The 23,090-nt window shown below is 38.2% G+C and overlaps 2 protein-coding genes across 4 annotated transcripts in view; both read left to right on the forward strand.

The window, feature by feature from the left end:
- LOC135205556 (uncharacterized) overlaps positions 1-5,179 on the forward strand; it is a 34,416-nt gene extending 29,237 nt beyond the window's left edge. For all 3 annotated transcript variants that reach the window (XM_064236320.1, XM_064236319.1, XM_064236321.1), the window contains exon 4: positions 219-5,179. In XM_064236320.1, the coding sequence (XP_064092390.1) occupies positions 219-2,808 (2,590 nt within the window). In that variant the 3' untranslated portion in view covers positions 2,809-5,179. The remainder of the gene's footprint in view (positions 1-218) is intronic.
- LOC135205557 (uncharacterized) overlaps positions 1-23,090 on the forward strand; it is a 183,411-nt gene that overhangs the window by 132,605 nt on the left and 27,716 nt on the right. The window lies entirely within an intron of this gene.

Genomic DNA, 23,090 nt, shown 5'->3' on the forward strand with positions numbered 1-23,090 from the left:
CCTCTCTCAATGAACATGTTTGTCATAACTGTAGTAAGGTTTGTTAAATTCATCAGATATTCTTATTTTTCTTAACAAACAGATCTGATTAAGATCGAAGTATATTTTTTTTGCACAACTGAAGAAAACAACCCCTTCAGATATATTTACAGTATATAGAATTTGATGCTGATAATCGGTTGGTTGTGAATCAAACTGACTTGGATTTCTTTTTCCAGCAATGAACTGACAGTCCAGACACAACGGGAGCCCAAGTCCTCCTGGAGTAAGGGCATGGGAAAGAAATTCACCTCAATGTTCGCATCCCTCACGACGTCTACAGGAAGTAGAAAATCCTCACCAAAGGCTCCTGGTAAACTGTCACCATCACCGGATACTCCAGAGCCCCCGACACCAGAGGCAGTGAGTTCTTCTGATTCAGAAGATGAACTGGAATCCAATCCTGATGACACAGACTGTCAGTCGGAAGGGAAGTACTATGAGGAAATGGGGCTAGATGCCAACGTGCAAGAAAGACTGTATGATGATTCCATAGAAACACTCTCGAGAAATAGCTCTTCTTCCGCTGAGTCTAATTCTTTGGCAATTGAGTGTGAGCTTCGATTCTTCCTTGAAAGTGACAAAGATTTTGTTAAAACACTACAGAGCTTGGAAGACGACAGGGAACAACTGGCGGGACCTGATACGCCTCAGTTTATCAGAGAAAATCTGACCCTGTTGTTCATGCAAGTCAAGTCTCTGATACGTTTGCACACAGAACTACACAGTGAATTTCAAACGAGTGGCTCTAGTGTTAAAAAAATATGCGAAGCCATTACTCGGCATCAAGATGATTACGAGAGTTACGTTTATTTCATGGAAAATATACCAATAGTTGACAGAATCATCCAGGATCACATGGATTATTTTAAAGTTCGTATGCCAGAGCTACCAGAAAAGCTGAGAAAACCTCGAATGAGATTGCATTACTACGTACTGACTCTTGAGACTATACATAAGAAATGTTCAATCTCTGCAGAAAAACAGGTCCTTCAAACAGCGATGGAAATTCTGAAGGTTCCTCTGAAGAAGGCAGACTCGAAACTCTTTCTTGGTGCTGTTACTGGATCGCCATTCGATATCAGTGACCTTGGTAACTTGATTCGGCACAGTGACCTTCAGTTACGAAAAGGAGGAGACTTGCCACGTCGCACTTACCACGTTTTAGTTCTTCAGACTTTGCTCATACTGACTGTGTCGCGAGGTAGAAATTATCAGTATGTCACAAGTTTTCGTATGGATCAAGTAGGCCTTGGAAAGCTTGAAAGAGGTGTCATGTTTACTCTGCACGTTAGGAACGGGCCAAGAGGTTCCAGTGTACCTCATGTGTTTAAAGCTAAAAATATCAATGTACAGCAACAATGGATAAACGTTTTAAAGGAGATCCTAACTGATAGAGTACAAACAGTCAATTCCAGGAACAGTGCCATTGAAGGAGAGTCTGGTGTATTATCAAGTGTAAGGCGCAGCAAAGTACGACGAGGGCAGTCTTTCGAGAAATCTTCGATGAGAATCATATCTCCGACCCCAGCGAGTGATTCAGATGACCTTGATGAAGACAGGCCTGGATTAGGAAGAAGTGTGAGTGATGGCTCACACTTCGGTGGGAGGCACATTATGATCAAGAAGAGCAATAGTAGTATATTAAGCCGGAACAAACCATTGATAAGGCAACAGAGTGCAACTTTTCCAAGCTGCAATCAAAACTCCATTAACTGGAAAAATTCAGAGAGGCTGCCACCGTTGACAATTGAGGCAGTGTTCCCAAGCCTTCAAAAAGTTGTCCTCTATGATAAAGAATCTCTGGAAATGAGTGAGAATCATTGCTCTCAGATAACTACATTATCAGATCATGAGAAAAAATATGTTCATGGTGTCAATGAGCAACTCGGTACTTTTCTTAATGATGAATTCTCCAAGCCACCCCCATGCATTATAAATCACATGAGAGCTCTATACGCCTTTCATTCTTGTCATTTTGCACCGCTTTTGCTGACAGCGTGTGACACAGGTGACCCAGAGGAAATTGCCCGATGTTTCACTGAAAATGCAGAAGAATTTCTAGAGCTTTATGCAGTTTTTCTGGCAGATCGTGCTCGTTACGATGAACAGATGAAGGAAATGGATTTGCGAAACATTTATCTGTACCCAGTCTTGCATTTCGAACTCTATTTCAAAAGTCTTACTAAGTTTAAGAAACATAATAAAGACAAGGAAAAGAATGTTATCGAAGAAGCCATCGAAGTTCTTCATCAGTGTGCTTTGGAATCCAATAGAATCCTGCTAACAGAAACAATTAGTGGAGCTCCGTTTGACCTGGGTGAATGTGGACCCGTTTTGCATGAAGGGAAAATTAAGGTGCGTCAAGCAGGAATGATTCTGAAGCAGGAAATGTATGTTGTTCTCCTCAACACACTGATTCTTCTCCTTGAGCCACGCATCCCTTGTTACAAGTACATTGACTCAATTCGTATGGACACTGTTGGCATGGGACCATCTCCAGATACGCTCACCTTCCAACTCGAAGTGCGAACAGAAGCAACAAAGACTTTAACCTACAGTTTCAGAGCTCCTACTAGGATTGCAAAAAGTCAGTGGGAATCAGAAATCACCAAGTTGCTAAACAAACAAGTGGAACTTCTGAAAGAGAGGCTAAAGAAAAGGTTAGGAGATGACGAAGGCAATATGAAATACATTGAAATGAAAGGAGACACTGACCTTCACAGAATACACCCAAGATTAAAAACACCTCTTGAGACCTCACTCTGACAAAGGGAGTGTTTTTACTCGTGTGATGAGTCATGTGGCAGTGGGACTGAGTAGTTTTAATTAAGCCATGCCTTTTGATAGTGTGTCTTGAACACCGTTGTTTTTTAGGTTTTATAAAATGTATCAAAATCACATTTTGAATATGGGTGGAAAGTGGTGGCGATAAATGCAGTGAGAGACAAGGTCTGCCATAAGATAACGGAGAAGTTAAAATTATTTTTGTTAGGCATCTTAATAATGTTTCATTAATCTGTCTATGTTTGCCTCAACTGTAAGTGTTACCTGTGAAAAAGTTGTTTAAACGTTTAGAGCATCATGGAAGAGTTCACTCAGAGAAAAACTAAAAGCTGTCATGAGAGATACAGAAAGCACCAGCTTCGCAAACAGGCAATGAACTGGGTCACTGAAAATGGCGGCAGAAAATGATGTGGTATTGTAAGATTCTTGTAAATTTGAAAGAAAATGAAGGAAAAGTCCGTTGTTACTGTGAAATGTGCACGTTACGAATAATCAGAACATAACTTTATTTGATGTTATTGCTTAAAGAATGATTACTTTATTCATATACTTAAAGTTACTAGTATTAATTGAGGAATTTTGTCTGTCTGTCCACTCTACTATATCAATGGAAGAGTAAGCTCCGCATTGCACCTAAATGTTATTTATATATCATCAAGGAAAACTTTACTGTACTCTCAATGATAGCTCTCTTTTGAACTCCTTGGCATACATACATTAGTTTGAAAAATCGTATTTTTGCCTCTAAAAAGTAACATTCTCTATAAATGTTTTCAAGGCTTCGTTCAGTTTCTGTTTTAAGTAGAGCACACTTAAAAAAAGTGGAACGCATGTTATCTTTTTAATACTTAGGGCTCGTATGGAAAATGCACAAGTATTTCCAGACTATAAATGCTCCTTTGGTGTAAGTTGTGTTCTGATTTTGTTGAACAAATTAGGTACAGTGTAGTACAAAAGTAGATCCAGAGGACACACTAGCATCACTGACTCCTTGTTTGTCGTATCTGTCGCGATGCTTTCATCATTCATGGGAATTATAATTCTAGTATTAAATCCAACACATCAGTGTATGCCATGAGAATGGCATCGTACTCATCCTCGTGTTGTATGAGGTGTTATGTTGTGAAGCACTCGATGAAATAATTTAGTCTATGTTCTATACATGTTATCTGTATGCTACTTTACAACAAGCTACAATGTGCCAAGAGTTTTCGATGATTTCTTTAATTCGTTTAGGGAGTGAGATTAGATTTAGAATTTTCATGGAAATGGCAAACACATTCCGTTATTGCACAGTAAGTTGAGAGCGCAACAGAATTCAACATGGGGTTGAACCGTAATCAGGGGATAAATGACTATCACAGTGAATATGTTTTTTTTTTTCAACAAAAGCTTGCAGCTCATCTAATATACATGTATATATATAGATATATATTCAAATTAATACATTTGATAAGTTATTAAAACCCTTTATTGTCTGATATTTACAGAATGATGAGGTTGAACCGTAATCAGGGGATGAATGACTCACAGAGAATGTTTTTTTTCTCAACAAAAGCTTGTAGCTCATTTAATATACATGTATATATATAGATATATATTCAAATTAATACATTCAATAAGTTATTAAAACCCTTTATTGTCTGATATTTACAGAATGATGACCTGTAAAGATGAGTCTACAATGCTAAGTGCCAATTTAGTTTGTAAGATTTTCAGTTCCGCAAAACCATCTTTTGTTATTCTTTTTGGGGCATCATTTGTATCTCCTCCAAGAAGATTTCACTTTAATTCAGGATTTCCTTTTATAAATGATTGGTCGAATAAAAAGGTGTGTATAGTGATCAGTAGCTACACTTGCTTTGAGTTATTCTGACTTATTGGACTGGATAATGCTACTTTAGATATTTTAAAGGCTGCATCTTACATGCACATTTTCTGGCATCTTTTAGTATCTTTCCACCCGTATTTGTACTCATTAGTTGTTAAATTGTCTATAATAATACTAAAACAAAGTTATGCAAGACCATTAAAATATCGCAAAAGCACAAATGGGTAACGACAACATTTGTTGACAGTGTCACACAGGATCATTTTCTGGACACTTTTGGCATCTTGTTACAAGAAATTGTACTAGGTAGCCAAGATTGTGGCAGAAATGAAGTACACGACATGACACTGGTGAATCATTTACTTCCTAAAGAAAAAAAAAATACTAGTAATAATGCAAGAATGAATGTTGAGTGCTTATTCACGAGCATACCTTTGCTCAAATCATTGACATGATCCTGGATTAGGTTCTACTGACTGGATATTGCACTTTTGAACCTGAATAAACATTCAGCCAAAGAAACATTCTTGTTTTGTAATATAAAAGTGCCCTTTTTATTACAGTAAAGGAAGCTCTTCTTCACAAGGTGTATTAATGGGCTCATTTGGAGCCCCATTTTCTAATGTTCATAAACAAGTAGTAAAAACCATTTCCTAACTTTGATGGGATATACTACAAACCCACTAACACTCTAAGGTGCCTTGATACTGTGGCAGAATGGAGAGGGTTCTACAAATATCCAATGAATACATCCATAGCATTAGCTGGAAGTCTCAACAGAAAGCGAGAACAATTCTAGCAACTTTTACCGAATAATGATAGAAGAGTGAACCCACTGTAAAATGTAGACATTCAGTACCCAGATCACTGCAAGGAAAAATTATAAACTACCAATAAATAATTCAGCTTACAACCTTCACAAATGAAATGAAGGCGCCTGAAAGAATCATTTCACGATTATTTCATACTACTCACATGAGCTAAAGCCCCTGCTGACATAAGGTCAACTGAATCTAACAACAGTCTTCATGAGCCCTATAATAGTATCTCATCATCTTCAGCTCACAGTAATGAGAAACAACAGTAAAACCCTTAAACTTAGCCATCTTCAACTCACTTCTGCGTCTCTCTAAAAGATGCTTAGTACTCATTGAAGCCATGCGATTTCAGTTTCCCTACGAGGCCATCACTTATCATGCAGATATCTTCCAAATATACATTACCTTTGGCATGTAACTACAAATTGCTAACGGCAGTAAACCACAAGGAAACAGGGAGAAAATATTAACATTCATTAAGGACACCTATTTAAAATGGAGAGCAAATTTCTCACTAAATCTTCCAGCCACTAACCTGGCCTATCAGACAATCAGTCATCGAAATTAAGATTAAGCATTCTAATTTTCTGTCCACATGTTTTAATAAAAGGTCTGGACAATATTGTAGTAGAGGCTGCATTCCTGGCAAAGAACAATTACTTATGGCAAGGTGCATTGAAATAATGTCACTGACACTAGGATTAGGTAGAATTGTCCAGCCATGTGCGTAGGTTCTTCTTTCTTTGTAAAAACTTATTTTAAGTAGTTCAGATTTTTTTAGGGCCCAAGATATGAACCAATTTTGGTATACTTATTTGTAAGACCATATTCGCACTGATAATTTCTTCACAAGTTGCTTCTTATACTTCACATTTTTTCCTGTTGGGTAAAAGGTTCCAATGTATAAATTCCATACGTTTTTGGTGATCTTTTTCAGCCTTGCAAGTAAAATTTTATCTATCGTTATCTGTGCAGAGGTAAGTTTACTTCTCACAGGGAATTTAACAAAAGCATATCATTTATGATAGACTTAATGAAGATCTGAGCCCTTAAGATTATGTCACTTAATGATGCTAGTTATATACTCTGGTTAAGAAAAAATGTCAAAACATGTCATCCTAAAGTATGGAAATTAAATTGCATCAATGGATATTTTTGGCCATTTGATTCTCAGATAACCAGGTTGTTGCGCTTTCGCCAGTTGCTCTAATTTCTGTCCCAGTAAAGTTGTGAATAGTGACCGAAAATGTAAATTTAATGAGTCAACATGCATTGAGCCATTTCCCAATTTGTTGGCGAAACGCGAAAACAATTGCGCTTCTGTGTGTAAAAGTGAACGGTATTTCTTATTTTTGTTATCAGTATAGGATTTTTATCAGCTTAGTCATTGTTCTAGACTTGATGGTTGGCATTAGGGTAAGCAATCCAGAGGTTTTGGAAACACCAAGGATTAATGTATGTGTTAATTTCAAGCCAGATACACGAACCATATATTTTTCTGGCTGCTGATTTGGTATTTTATGCAGCTTTGACCATTACATGTATTGTTGTTTTGAGTGGTGGAAAACCTAAAATAAGTGAATTGTACCAAGAGACACTAAAAAATAAAGTGAAAAAAGTGTTTGGATAACACATGTAATAATCTAAATGATGACAAAATTGGACTTCGGATCGCCATGAAAGTGACTGGGTTGCTTCATAACCTACCTGGCCAAGTATGGTGGTTCATGTGGAACTTGGGAGTAGCTTCACTCAGCAGGGCTTCCTTCACCTTGGTAGCTTCACTCATACTGGATTCCCTCAATCTAATTGACTGGGGCCCCTGGGCCTTCCCAAACTAACCTGACCAGAATGGCTCTTCAGCATACTTACAATGATCATCTACCCTTCCCATATTTGAGTGTGGGCATAGCTTTGCAGACTCAGGTGAGAAATGGAGCAGGTTGTTGCAGAAAATGACATGCGCAGTGTTTGCCTTCAAAGAAACCTTTGACAAATGCTTATTTGGCCAATGGTTGACTATTCTTAGATACTACATATTAAGCATGTTTGGCACTGTACATCCAAATAGATTTCTTTTTGATCAAAAATAAATTATATGCCCTTGGAATCTTTCTTATGGAACATGGAAATGATGCTCCACAACCTAAACATGGGGGAGCCATGATGAGAGTGGATTAAGTGTATGTGAAAAGTTGGAGGTCCTATTACATAAGACAAAGTATCATGAGCTCAATGAAGAAAAATAAGAGAATGAAACCTAGGCTTGCATTGTTTGGCTAAGTTCAACCTCTCAAGAGGTCATGGAGTGCTTAATGAGATATTATTTGCATCATATTGAGGCTAAAATATATCGTCTGAATGACAATCAATCTATCACTTTGCTGGGGCTCAGGGGAGTTTCTGGTATTGTACACCAAGCTGACAGTAATAGAGAAAGCAGAAATATAAGCGTTGATTGGTAGTTCCAAAACTTTCCAAAGGATGAAAGGAGACAATATTTCTGGGCTCATTTTTTTTTATTATGGATATTCTTCATGAGATTTCATTTGTTATTGTGCATGGCAAAGTTGTCGGTTTAGGATGTGTTTGAGATGGTAACTGCCCTTCAGTTATTTACCTGAGAACTTGCCACAGTCTGTCTGATTCAACAAGAGACAGCAAAATGCTGGATTATCTTGGCAGCTGTTTGATGATGGCAACCTCAAGTCTTCAATTTAAGCCTCCTTGAGTACTGCTTAAGTCATGCCAATACCTAAGTTACGAGACTGTTAAATGGTACAAGCCAGTTGACACGCCTTCGGAGAGACTGTCATCTCTCTTCCTTGGGAAGATGGTGCTGCACTAGTTCTGGATAGCAATCCATCCAACTGTTCGAGGTTAAAGGTGAGTTTACAGTAGGCTTTGCCCCATGGTGCATACATAAGACTCATCATCAACTCCTCCCAAATTCTTGTTAGCCCTGCCTACTGGACTGCTCATTAGGGTGTGTTAGTGGTGTGGCGTGACTCTTGATGAGCAGTCCAGTAGGTGGGGCTAACAAGAATTTGGGAGGAGTTGGCGATGAGTCTCACGTGTGCAGTGTGGGTTGAAGCCTGGTGTAAACTCACCTTAAGGAGTACTCTCATCACCCTACTGGAATTTTTAACAGTTCTTCAGGCTCTACAATCATTCGACCTCCACACATCCTGTAAAAGGGCAAACACTCCAAAGACTTCACAGTAACCTGATGACCGATCTTTGTTTCAGCTGGAGTGGTATCTAGACTTGCTGGGCCTTCTCCATGAGTCCCATTATCACTTCTTAGTTTGGAGGAGCTGCCTTCTCTTGAATGATATTTTCATCAGAAACCATTGTTCAAGATGGCTAGAACATTACAAGTATACATTCACTTGATAAACCTTACTGGTCAAGGAGGTGTGTGTTCTGTAGTTGGTTGGTTAGTATAGCATAAAGCTCCTTTAAAATGCATCTATTTGGTGAGTGAGTACTGTATTGTCTGCATTACCATAGGTTCTTTACAGCATCCCTTTGGCCCCTAGCTGCAACCCCTTTCATTCTTATTACTGTACCTCCATTCATATTCTCTCTCTTTCATTTTTCTATCCATCTTTTCCTAACAGTTATTTCATGATACAACTGCAAGGTATTCCACCTGTTAAACCTTTCAAACCTAAACTCTGTACTCCATTCTACAGATTTCTTTAACATTCAATATGTGGTCTGATCCTATAGCTGAAAGATATGCATCTGTCGAGGCCTCGAGATGTTGATTTCTGGGCCTAAGTCTTGGTTAGCCAGAGTTATGGTGATGGTGGGTACCAAAATTTATTAATGCTTTCCATGTCCTGACTGGCTTTCCAATGGCAGGTCTACAACGCACAATCCTTCGACCTCTTTGGATATATCCCCTTTCTTTTTGGGCCAGTTGTTACCTTCAATACATTCTTTTAACCCTCTCTATTCAAGAAAATGGCTGCAACGTGGTTTCTGCATTTTATCTTCCTTTAAATACCTGTTCTTATTATTTTACTTATTTTTAGGGGAAAGATTTAGAAACTGCTAATCGCGGTTATTTCTTGAAAACCATCACCTTTGCAGTTTATCTTGCTTCTCTTTCGTCGTTGGCCCCTCTATAGAATCGGACAAGTTTGTTCAAATAGAATTGCACAATTTTAGGAGAGTCTCACGGAACTCCCTCTTAACGTAAGTTTAATAAAATCGATCTTGTCCTTTCATCATTTTCCCGTGATTGAAAAGACCAACAGCATTTTACCGTGCTCTACTTTTCCCCTCCCTGGTTAGTAGAGGATTTTACTGCCCAAGCCATCTCTCAAATTCAGTCATCCAAGCCTGAAGAAACAGAATCACAAAAAGGTTTTAGGTACAATTAGTTAAAAGAAAATTATTTTCCTTCCAAAGTTAGACTTTGCCAATTTGAATAAGTTTGCAAACTTTATTATGATATATATATATATATATATATATATATATATATATATATATATATATATATATATATATGTGTGTGTGGATTAGGTAGTGGCATTACTACCGTGCCGTAAAATTTGAGTGGACGTTTATTTGTAACTACAAAAAATAATCCGATCCAGCTACCTATTCCAAATTCAGTGGTTGTTCTTATAAACTTATTTTAACTGTCTTTCAAGACAGTTTTGTTAGCTTTAAATAATTTACAGTTGTCTCATTTGCTGAACATCAATCAATAAGAGATCAATTAAATCTTGAAATTTTTAACAACTACGAAGATAACTATAGTTTATCAAAATCCACTTAAAGCTGTATATTGGTTGTATAGTTCATTTTAGTTCTCGCCACTATAATACTGGCCGCCGTTTTTACAGATTAACCCACGATTGTCTTTTTATCGTGGATTAACCGTTCTATGAGCCTTTGAAAAAATATCCAATTCTCAATAGTTTTCAGTGACAAAGACCACACTTAATACACAAATCAGTACACCGGTTTTAAACAAAAATGCTCTAATGGTAGTTACCAACACGCTATATTGTTTCTATATCGTGGTTACCAATACCCCTTAAACGCCGACTGGACGTATTTTACGTCGACATTTTTTGTCTCTCGGGTGCCGACTGGACGTATTTTACGTCGACATACAAAAGTTTTTTTAAAAATTCGCGGAAAAATACTTTTAGGCCTACCAGCCAAAAACTCTTGAATCACGCGCCTTGGGGGATGCTGGGAGTTCACGGACCAAGGTGTTGTTTTGTTTACAATCGTTACGCAGGCGCGCAAGCGCGAATTTCTTTCTTGCCGCACTAAAAAGTATCTGTGACACATCTCTGAAATTATTTCGTCACTTTGACATAATTTTTGTACCATTTTAAATTAGCCGTTACATAGAGTATTATATATGAAAATGTGCGCATTTTTATGTAAAATACAACAAAAAAATACTCATGATTGTAGCTTTTATCAGTTTTAAGATATTTTCATATAAATAACGATAAGTGCCAAAATTTCAACCTTCGGCTCACTTTGACTCTACCGAAATGGTCGAAAAACGCAATTGTAAGCTAAAAATCTTATATTTTAGTAATATTCAATCATTTAACTTAATTTTGCAACTAATTGGAAGTCTCTAGCACAATATTTCGATTTATTATGAATTTATGAAAAAACTTTTTCCTTACGTCCGCTCGGTAACTCTTCCGAAAATAATCATACATGCGATTGTGGTAATGTTTGCACCATTTTAAATTAGCCGTTACATAAAGTTTTATATATGAAAATGTGCGCAATTTCATGCACAATACAACTAAAAACAACCCATGGTTGTAGCTTTTATCAATTTTGAAATATTTTCATATAAAAAATGATAAGTGACAAATTTTCAACCTTCGGTCAATTTTGACTCTACCGAAATGGTCGAAAAACGCAATTGTAAGCTAAAACGCCTATATTCTAGTAATATTCAAGCATTTACCTTCATTTTGCAACAAATTGGAAGTCTCTAGCACAATATTTCGATTTATGGTGAATTTATGAAAAAAAATAACATTTTCTTTACGTCTGCGCGGTAACTCTTCCGAAAAAATCATACGTGCGATTGTGGTAATGTTTGCACCATTTTAAATTAGCCGTTACATAACGTTTTATATATGAAAATGTGCGCAATTTCATGTATAATACAACAATAAATAGTTGAAGGTTGTAGCTATTCTCATTTTCGAAATATTTGCATATAAATCACGATAAATAGAAAAAAAACCACGTTCGGTCAAATTTGACTCTACCGAAATGGTCGAAAAACGCAATTGTAAGATAAAACTCTTACAGTCTAGTAATATTCAGTCATTTATCTTCATCGTGAAACAAATTGGAAGTCTCTAGCACAATATTTAAATTTATGGTGAATTTTTAAAAAAAAACTTTCCTTCCCTCCGCGCGCTGATTCTCCGCCACAAATCTCCGAAATGCGTAAGTCCCATTCTCGGAATATTTGCTCCGTTTCATATTAGGCATTTCATAGAGTTTTATATATGAAAATGTGCGCAATTTCATGTAGAATAAAACGAAAAATATTTAAAAGTTGTAGCTTTTCTTATTTCCGAAATAATTGCATATAAAAAAATATATATATAAAAAATTCGACATTCGGTCAAATTTAGCTCGTCAGATATGGTCGAAAACTGCATTTGTAAGCTAATATTCTTACAGTATAGTAATATTCAATCATTTGTCTTCATTCTGAAACATATTGGAAGTCTCTAGGACAATATTTAGATTTATGGTGAATTTTTGAAAAAAATATGTGTTTACGTAAGCGCGTTACGAATTCATGCATTATTTTGTGATAATATTTTCTCTGTGTTGCTTTTATCGTTTTACAATGTGTTATATATCAAAATGATTGAAATTTAGTGCACATTACAACGAAAAAAAAAGTAACTTGTTACCTTCAACTGTTTTGCGCACAGCGCGATTTGAATACAATTATATATGAAATTTCGTTTTTGCGCTATCATATATCGCATTATTTATATATGATAATGATAATTTTTTTCATTTCTGATGGTTGCATACTAAACTTCAAGCAATGATAAAAAAAGGAGCCAAAAATGAACTCTTAATCTTGAAAACTAAGCGCGCTGTGATTTTTTGAAAAAAATATTTTTTCCGCTTACGCGCTCACTCTCAAACCCCTCCGGCATACGGGAGTCATTTTTTTATTTACCGCTCCGGCGTTTAAGGGATACTCGGCAGATATAAATATATGGCCTTCCCATCATATGAAAATAAGTTGAACCTAAGTAATTAGGGGAATTCGTTGCCTCACCATTTTTTTTTTTTTTTTTTTTATCAAACTTGTGGCGTTCTGGTATATGCATAAAACTATTTACGAAAAGTTTTTAAAAATTATGCGGAACCCGTTTCATTACGAAAGAGCTATTACTAGTCTGTAAACAAATATTAATTGATTTGATATTCTATACGAAACATCTAGTTTTAATTGTTTTAAGAGAAGTTATCTTACTGACTAAATTGTTAGGTCTAATCTGAGCTTCATGATGGCAATACTTTTTTTGCATTAATGGTTGCAGTCATATTGTCTTCCAATGATGAAATCCCTATTCGTTCTTGCATTAATGCACAAGAAAACAAACATAACAAACAAAAAGGTGAAATAAACGTCGCGGGAAAAAAAACCCTGAAATATTGCGCAGTTGGTATTTCAATTGTCTATTCATAGCTCAACTATACTCTGTTTTTTTTCATTTGTCCATCCGCCTGTGGTGTTTTTAGATGGTAACACTGCGTCCCGGGCTTTAGATAGTTACGCTATGTGTATGTTTTAGGTAAATAAGAGGATATCTGGGTGTACATTTGCAACTGAAAAGTGTTTTAATAATTTAATGTATGCGAATTACACCGTTAATATTCGAAATAGGATATTATTATAATCGTTGAATGTAACTATATAAAGCCCGGGACGCAGTGTTACCATACAAAAACACCACAGGCGGATGGACAGATGGAAAAAAACACAGTATAGGGTTCCAACCAAAGACTTCAGTATATAGTCTTTGGTTCCAACTTCAACTAACTGTACCCTCTTCAAGGAATACAGTTCATTTGTATCAGTGAAAGCTACCTGCGTTTGGAGTGTGGACTTCCGGCTTGACAGGAATCAAATAAACTGTTGTCTTTGCTTTTAAGACGTAATTATACAGCGTCTTTTACATTTTTAAGACCAAGAAACCGAAATGGAACGCTGCCGAAATCACGTCTACTCGAGGTGAGTAGGCGTAAAGTGTTCGTGTGCTGCAAACTAAATGTTTTTGTATTATTTCAAATAAAAATGTGGTTTGATGGGTGTGACGAGCTCTTGTTTTTGTGCCTCAAGTGTGTTATATAATTTATGTAACTTTGTTTCCAAAACTTAACGCGCTATCATAGTTGAAAACAGCCCCGTGAATTGAGTACCTAAACCTATAGCTGTAGATATTGATTGATCTACATTTTTCTTTTTATTTTCAAGATATTTTGATATACTACGTACGAAAAGTTTGTGGTTTATCACAGACTAAAAGTATTGTGTTGAAGACTTAGAACTGCTGCCGAAGAGTTGCGCGCAGCAGCACAGGTATAGGCCAGTCTTACATGCATTGTCACTGGCGAACGCCCCATCAAAAGCGTTCCCGGGCCCACCGGATATATTCTATTGTTTTATGTAGTGAATTCGCCATAATGTTATGGTATTCCAGTTGAGATGTTAACTAACATGAACTTTGTGCTTCCGAGAATTGCCTCCAGGTGTCAAGTTGATCTCCACCCATGGCTTTTAGTATCACGTTTTGCATGTCATAGCAACAGGAATTTTGCTAGGCTGTACATTAAACTCGGCCCAAAATGTCTATTTTCTTCACTAACCACGTCTATCATGTATAGTACAGAGCCAGTTTCTGCGACGAGGGTATTTCAGGTATACTGGCTCATGCCGACTGCAAGGTACTATCATATTCCATTGCTATATTGGTACTAAATTATGTTTGGAGTCAAGTCATTATACACTCATATACGAAGGACTGGTAAATTAATAGGCCTAAGGTAGTTTAAAACTTGCCATAGGACGTTTTTTCATCGAATGTAAATTTATATTTGAGCGAATTAAATTAAGTCTGCGACTTTCCTTGTTAACATCTGCTTTTTAAAAGTTGGTTATGTAGTTGTCTCAAGTAGCTAGCTAGGCCAGCCTCATATTCGGCTGGAGATTATTTGAGTAAGACCACAAGGAGACGACTTTTGCTATAAGCCTCCGGCAGCTTTCTCTCTCTCTCTCTCTCTCTCTCTGAACCTGGCAAATTTCACATTTCACATATCTTTGAACAGTGATCTGAAGTAGCGCAAGGAAAGATGACTTCTGTATCTAAACTTTCTGGAGCTCTTGAAGAAATGCGGTCCCATACGAACCTGGGACCTTTATTCTTCAAAAGGATAAAACTGGGGTCCGAATTGTGAATTGTTAAAAAGGTATTTAGTGGAGATCAACCGCCGAGGAAAACAAGTAACAACATGATTGGTTGTCAGTGGTGAACAAACCTAAAGATAAGCAAACAACTGCTTGTTTGATTGTCAGTACCAATGTTATATTCATAGGGGACCGACTACATATCCACGGACGATCGATTTATGTGTGTTGTCAGTAAGGCCGTGGCGGAACGGCGCTTTGCGCCTTATCCGCATATTTAAAGATTCTTGGCAAGCACGGCATGTTCTGGCAAGAGGTAATGTTGCGCTGCGCGCGCTAGCCACAGAGGTTACAGTAAGGCCGTGGTGGAACTACGGGAGCTCCGACCGCCGTGTCCGTGGATCTGTATTCTTCAAAAGGCCCAAACTGGGACCCCTATGCTTCAAAAGGCCCTGGGACCCCTATTCTTCAAAAGGGTTGTATGGGACCGCTATTCTTCAAAAGCTCCAACTTTTTAATTTATGAATGTCTGACATTAATCACTAAGATTTGTGTTTATATTTTAATAAGTTAATGAAGCTTAAACAATGCTGCAAAAATTACTTTTTATCTTGAAGTCGAGTGCTCATTTATAAGTTTCATGATAGTATTTGATGTGATTGGATGGATTTGACATTCATTTTTCCCGGAAATATATGGTTAACCCATTGCATTCCTCCAGCTAGGATATAATAATGGAGGACCATCATAGGAAACTTTTTTTCTTCTTCTTCTTGGGTGGAGGAACGCAAAAATAGGTAAACACAAGGATCGTGGACCAAATCAAAACTAACTTAGGATGCTGTGCCGTACACACCTAACCTATGTGGGATGGGCGATTTATCCCACACTGAGCTGGCCATATTACAGGAATACATCCTAAACTAACCTGGTTAGATAGTTTTTACTTGCTTGGGTTGTGGGGAGGATCCCTCGCACGCAACAGGACATATCAAATTATGAAATCCAACTCTAACTTTGCAAAGAATTCTGGGTGCTACCAGATGGGAGTAGGGGGAGGTGATTAAAAGGCCATTAATCATTTAGTGAAGTACTAGCTTGCAAGCAATCCTTAGTGTTATTAATCTAACCTAACTTGTTGTGTCAGGGCTTACCCAAATCAGAAATTAACGTGCCCAGCCCCCCATTACACCCACAGAGGAAAAAACTAACTGGGCCTTGCCAGTGACCCTGAGCTCTCCCATTATCATTAGGCTTGGTTGTGTTTCCGTAACTTGTAACCAACCATTTTCCAAAGGAATTAAATGATATATTCGTTACAGTTACAGAAAAGTTATTATATTAGTCATCTGACTTCACACATTTTAAATAACTTTTTCTATACTCTGTTAAAAAACTACACATCAAAATACAAATTTCCAGACAAATCCTGACATTTCATTTATACATTAAAATTACTCATGACTAAGCTTTCCAGCAAAAGTTACCTCAGACCCAGCACTCGTCCAACAGGATTTACTGTCTTTGCAAAAATAGACTAATTGAGACAGTAGGGCATTTCATAGCCCAACTGGATCTCTTATGTTTGGAAGCAGGCCTAGCTTTTAATTTGCCAGCAGATACAAATGTACGATGTTCTTACACATAATGCTCCAATGATAGTGACAGTAACATCAGTGGTTCTGAAATTTCTAGCCAGTTTTAGCCATATTAAGAGTTTGACAAGATCGAGTTATGTTGTCATAGATTTTGGCTCCTTATTTTGACTTTAAAAATTTTTATTATACAAAACGTAAGTTTACAATTCATGAGTATTTAGTGTTCAAAACTTTGGTTTCCCCACCGCTCCAGCAGAAACATTATATTGGTTAGTAACCGACACCAAAACCATATAACTCCAGCTAGGTATGTTACCCAGGGTTTGGAATGTATCTGGTGGGACGATATACGCCAGCGAACTATAAAAAATGGCTCGGCAGTAAGATCGACTTCCAGGATATATTCCCAAATTACCAACATCCCATTACTGTCGTAAACTATCTTAGAATGAAAAGATAACTGTTCCAAGAGAGAGAGAGAGAGAGTTTAAAGCTGTTCTCCAAAAGAAACTATTGTTCTCTGGTTGACCTAAGTGGTGAATTGCGTACATGGCAATATCATCATTTGTGGGGAGTTGCAGCTATAAGAGAATGGATCTGATTTGTCGAGAGCCAGGAGTCTTTACACATTCTTGGTCTACCCTTTCATAAAGGGGTAGTTTATAAAGTTATATAGGCTTATAATTAAAGTACACTAACGGGTTTTTCGTCGCACTATGTTTCTTTCTTCTGGTAATGGAAGTTCAATCTTGACTTGGTTTGGAACTTGAAAGTCACGTAAAGCCGTTGGTCCCATTGCTGAATAACCACTGATTCCATGCAATGTAAAAACACCATATAAACAGACAAACCTTACTGATTCAAAGTATGCCTATATTAACATGAATAATTTTTTTTAATGCAAACAACAGTGGCCTGGAGAAAAGAATGGTGAATGAGGCAGCGCGAGGAGTATGTCGCGAATTCATCAGCGACTAGCTCACTAGATCAAGCCCCATGTTACCGGCCGATAGACCTACCTGATAGGAAAGCTCCCAGCCTGTGCACAAGGACAACTGAATTATGAATGACTATGATTTTACAATTTTATAAAAAATATATATATCCTACTCTCATGTCTACGATTATAAATGAATACTCAAATGGAGTTATCGCCCTTACGATAGCGCAAAAGTATCATGTGGTCACGCAGCCACGAGAACCTTCTGGAACAATCAAAGAATTTACTAATTCACAGAAAAATGGATTCAAACATGATATTGAATGGTATCACACTCACAAATCAATCTCTTAAACATTACGCCAACAATGGCTAGGATATACACTGATAAACTACTCGAACACATATCACTCACAATTGCCTTGTAGAAACAAAGATATCATGCCATAGCTGGAGCTCACCATTGGACATCTGCCTCACGCTGAATCTCTCAAAGGAAGGACGCTACGAGGTGCTTGAGGCGGTTTGTGCTCTCCTGAGCTAGGTCATTTTTTTTTTATCTTTTAATTTTACTACAAGAACTTAGTTCCTTTTGATGAGTTAAAATTTAAACAAAAATAATAAACACGTAACTATTCCACGGGCTTTAAAAACTATGAATCAATAATTCCTACGAGGATAATGCATGTTGAACGAGAACCATCAGGTCCCTGCCGCCAATTGTAGTATGTGGAGTTGTTTTACATAAAGCCCAGGCAGAATTCAGTTGCGAAAAAATAGTGCACTTATTTTTTCACGACATTCTCCACCTTCCAGAAAAAAAAGGAAGGGACCAAAGCAAGGTGACGAGGCCAAATTGGTGAGGCAAGGGTGCATGGTCACTGGGAGTCGAGGCCCAAATGCGTACGCAGCGCTACATTACGCTTAATACTACTGAGTGATCACCCAAATAAAAATAGGCAATAGCAATGAAATATGGATATGTAACAGAAGCAATATCAAAAGCAATATAAATGCAATAGGAAATTGAATTCATTCCACATCATGACAACCAATTCAAGCAATATCAAAGCAATGGCAATGCAACATAGAAAGCAACACAAACAATACCATAATTCAATGGCAATGAAACATGGATAAAGCAATTCAGGTAATATCAAAAGTAATGGCAATCAAACATGGATAAAGCAATTCAGGCTACATCATGGCAATAACAATGAAATATAGAAAACGCAATTCAAGCAATATCAAAGTCAATATCAATACAATAAGAAGATAGAATTCAGGCCACATCATGGCAGTAACAATGGAACATGGATATGTAACAAGCAATATCAAAAGCAATGGCAAAGCAATAAGGTGATGCACACAAATACATTCTTGATTCCTATCAAGGAATTTGAAATCGAATTAGTGCTCATCATAGAGCATTCTACTAACAGCATCAACATCAATGGTATTAATCAAGGTAACGCAAAAAAATCAATCATTAATTGTGCAAACAATTCACGCAGTAATCATAAAAGTTAGAATATTTATGCTATGAAACCAAACAATTAAGGTAAGAGTTGCAACAATGAGATTGCATGCATGGAATGATCGAAACTATCTAATAGTGGTCAAGTGCTTCACTTGTCATTAAGTCAGTTTTTGCTTAGCAAACCATTGCAAATCAGTTGCACAATACTCCTGCTGTAGTCTCATAATGAAGGACTTTGTCCTGTGCAGTACATGAGGTACATTCTGGACATAAAAGTTACAATGGTGGTTAACACAATTCACGTAGTTGAAGCTGTCTGCGGACCGCTCCATTCGGTCTCATGAGATGTAACAACAAAATGTGAAGAATAACCCCAACACCTTCAAATCTCTTCCCAACTCCCACTCTTTCACAGTTCGCCTCTAATTGTCTACAACATTCACTACACTAGTTCGTCTTTCACCCACTCCAACATTTTCTTTCTCTGTTCAATAGCAGCCTTCCTATTCGGTCGGGTTTCTATTTCGTTCACTGTCTCACTCACTTCATCCCTATCACTGTCTGTCTCACCATCACTTATTTCAAGTCTTTCAGTCTGTCGATTCAAGTCTTCTTCACTATTCTCAGCCTGATTCCACTCATTTCCTTCTGCATCATAACCATTGTCGTCCTGGTTTCCTGCTTCAGGGTACACTGCGATGATCTTACTGAGGGCCCATTGTCTGTGTTTCCTTTGATCGGCCTTGACTAACACGATGTCACCTTCATGTAATGCAATTGGGGAGGCCTCTCGAAAGTCATGCCTCTCCTGTAGTGACCTCAGGTAACCCTCTCTCCAGGCATGTTTGAAATGTTGATTTAGATGGTGGTGAGTGGAAACATGTTGGTAGAAAGAAGGGTAAGAAGAGCGTAATCAGGGGTATGGACGTGAGTATGGAAGTTGACTCTCTGTATTCGGAAGAGGGAAAGAGGGGTCAGAATGGAAGTAGCGAAAGCGAGAGGGAGAGTGAGCGGGAAGTACGAAAGGCTGTGTATTTAAGAGAGGTACCCCGATGTGCACAATACAGGGAATATGGTAGTAGGGACATTGGGGACTGTTTTAAGGAATATGAGGGGTATTGTGAGGCTAAGTATGGGGATAACAAGAGAGTCTGGTCAAGAGAGTTAGGTAGCTTTTTGACGGGATTTTTGTTGAATATGTATGGGCTAATGATGAGTGTAGGGAAAGTGCCATATGAGAGTGTGAAAACCAGGATTGTAGAACAGGCAAAGAGGATAAAGAGTAGTGTTAGATATAAGAGAAAGCAAGATTTTGAAGAGGAAAGAATGAATGTTGGTGAGTCGTTGTCGATGTATGTGTGCAGGTTAGAAACATTAGCCAGGAAAAAGTTTGGGGATGAAGGGATAAATGAGTGTAAGGAGTTAGTGCGAAAGTTGTTGGCGACTGTACCAGAGAGCGTATAAGAGTTTATAAATCTGAAACGTAAGGAGAAATTGCGATGGACGAATGAAAGGTTGACGTGGAACGACATTTTGGAAATAGTAGAAGATTTTAGAGTAGGAGTGTTAATGTTAGGACTGAAATAGCTGAAGTTGTACCAGAGTTTAAAAGCTATAGGGAGGCAGTTTTGGAAGGGGCGAGGCGAATGGCAGAGCAAATGGTCGATAGGAGCGTTAGAGCAAGAAGCGTGAGTGTGGTTAGCCCTAAAAGAGATAGGAGTGCGAGTGTTGGAAGAGGGGTCAGTTAGTTGTGAGCAAGAGCAGTGTTACAGATGTGGTAAGCCACGACACAGGAAGAATGAATGTCGGTGGGTGTTAGGAGTGTGGTTTGGGTGTGGGCAAACGGGGCATTTAGTGAGCAAGTGTAAGAAAGATAAGGATATTAATTGTTATAGGTGTGGACAGGCAGGGCACATAGCTAGTGGATGTCGGGGTACCCATATGAACGTGGTTTGCGGAAACTGTTGGAAGAACGGGCATTATGCTAGGATGTGTAAAGACACAGCATGCGAAGTGTGTGTAGGCGAAAGAGGATGAGTCAGGCTGGGAATTCGCGAAACTAGGAGTTAAGGGGATTCCGTTGGGTGGGTCCTCTAGTATGCGACAGTATGTCAGGAGAATGTGATGAGTGAGTGGTTGAAAGTGAATAAATGTGAGCCGAGCATCAGTGAGCAAATGGGTCTGGGAGATCGGCAGTTAGTGTTGGTTGAGTATGGAAGGAAGCAGAAGGTAAGGAAAGGGAATGAAAGGGAGAAACGTGAACTTCATGATAGAGGGGTTAGTGTTAGGGTAAAAATGGTGGAGAAGGCATGTAATACGGGTGACTTTTAGGGGAGGGATAATACATAATGTAGCGTGTGTGGGTTTGAATTGTCAGGGTTTAGTGAAGTTTCACCAGGAAGAGAATCAGGTAGTAAGGATGTAGTTGGCAGTATGAATGAGTCTCTTCGGGAGTTTGGCAGGAGTGTAAATGAGGTAAGTGATTTGGTGGCAGAATTATGAGAGATACTCAGACAAGAGTTAGAAGGGGTAGATGAGATAGTGAATGGGATTTGGGAGGATGGTAGTGAGGGAGATGGTAATGGTAGTCTGACTGGAAGTGGTCTGGGAGAAGTTGATGGCGGTGTAACTTGAGTGTGTATTAGGGCTCTCAGACAAGATCCAAGGGGGCCTGCATCCGAGCATCCATGGGTGTTGCGGAAGGTGTTGAGTGTAAGGAGACGTTGTCAAATGTAACGGGGGAGGAAATAAGGAGGAGTTACGGAGTTCCATTTGACAACGTCTGTGTGTCCTAGCGAGAGAGAGAGGGGCGGGGGCGGGTAATTAATTGGTGGTTGGATGGTTAACGACTGAATTGGCTGTTGGTGAGTTCTGGGTCGTCTGCTGGTGCAGCTGGAGTTAGCTGTTCGAGTTCTGTGTTTTTCAGTCGGCCTTAGCGAGTCTTTAGTCAGAATCGGTGATGATCAGTAGTATTGGCAGCGGTCTCTGGAAAGTGTTGAGGACATTAAAAGTCATTTAAGTAGTGTGTTACTGGTTTGTTGCTGATTATTGTTGGGTTTGATATTAGTTACTTAGAGTTGTTGGGCCTGTGTTGGATTTGTTGTGCTTGTGAGTTTCTGTTGAGTTATATGGGAGTTGTTATGGTTGAGGGTTGTTGTTGGGGAGCTGTTGTGGTTTCTTGGTGTGGTTGTGAGTTGTTGAGGGTTATTGTTGGTGAGGTGTTGTGATTCCATGGTGTTGTTGGTGGGTGTGTGTGTTGCCTTTTTGTGTTGTTGGTGATTGTTTGTGCATTGGTCTCTTGTTGTGGATGTGTACCTTGGTTGTTGTTGAGTTTTGGTTGTGTTCTTTGTTGGTTTGCTGTGCTGTTGAGTTGTGGTCCTTGGGTGTTGTGTTGTTGAGTTGAGGTTGTGTTCCTTGTTGTTGTTGTGTAGTTGAGTTGTTGGGTTGTGGTTCTTGGTTGTAGTTGGTGGTGTCTCAGTGACCTTGACCAGCGGAGAGCATAGCATAGCCCGGAGTATCTGGAGCTGGGTAAGTACATGTGTTTTGTGTGTGTGTTTTTTTTTTTTCTGTGTAGGTATAGGTCAATTGTCCTGCGTGTATTCTGTAGTGTAAAGAGGAAAGTGTGACAGGGTGAGTTTGGCAGCTGGATTGATTAAGTTTATGTGGGGGTGGGGTGCGATTTGCCCGCAGCCCGCTTGTTTTTTAAGCTTTTCTGATCCCGCCACATCACGACAGAGTAATCTTTTTTTCCGTATTTGGGAAGGGGTTTGTTTTAGACATACTTTGCGTTATTTTGTCGCCATATGTCATTATTTAGGAGATAAGATTATTTAACATTAAAAGAGTCATGTAGTAAAACATTGATCTAGCTCTACCTTCTTCCCAAGCGACAACCTTCTGCAACTTAAAAGTTTTTTTCTGGGAATTTGAGGAAATGATGTTTTATTTTAATAAATGATTGATATAAAATATGTAAGTAAATGGTTATTACTATTGGCTTGTATTTTGAAGATTAACAATAAGAATATAGGATATATTGATTAGAATGAAGCTAAGTATAATTATAATTCTTTCAGGTTTTGTCATTACATAAAACGAATGTTTTTCAACAGGAATCAGAATTGCCAAGCAAGTACCATAAAG

The sequence above is a fragment of the Macrobrachium nipponense genome, chromosome 24 (assembly GCF_015104395.2).
Source record: "Macrobrachium nipponense isolate FS-2020 chromosome 24, ASM1510439v2, whole genome shotgun sequence".
NCBI lineage: Eukaryota > Metazoa > Arthropoda > Malacostraca > Decapoda > Palaemonidae > Macrobrachium > Macrobrachium nipponense.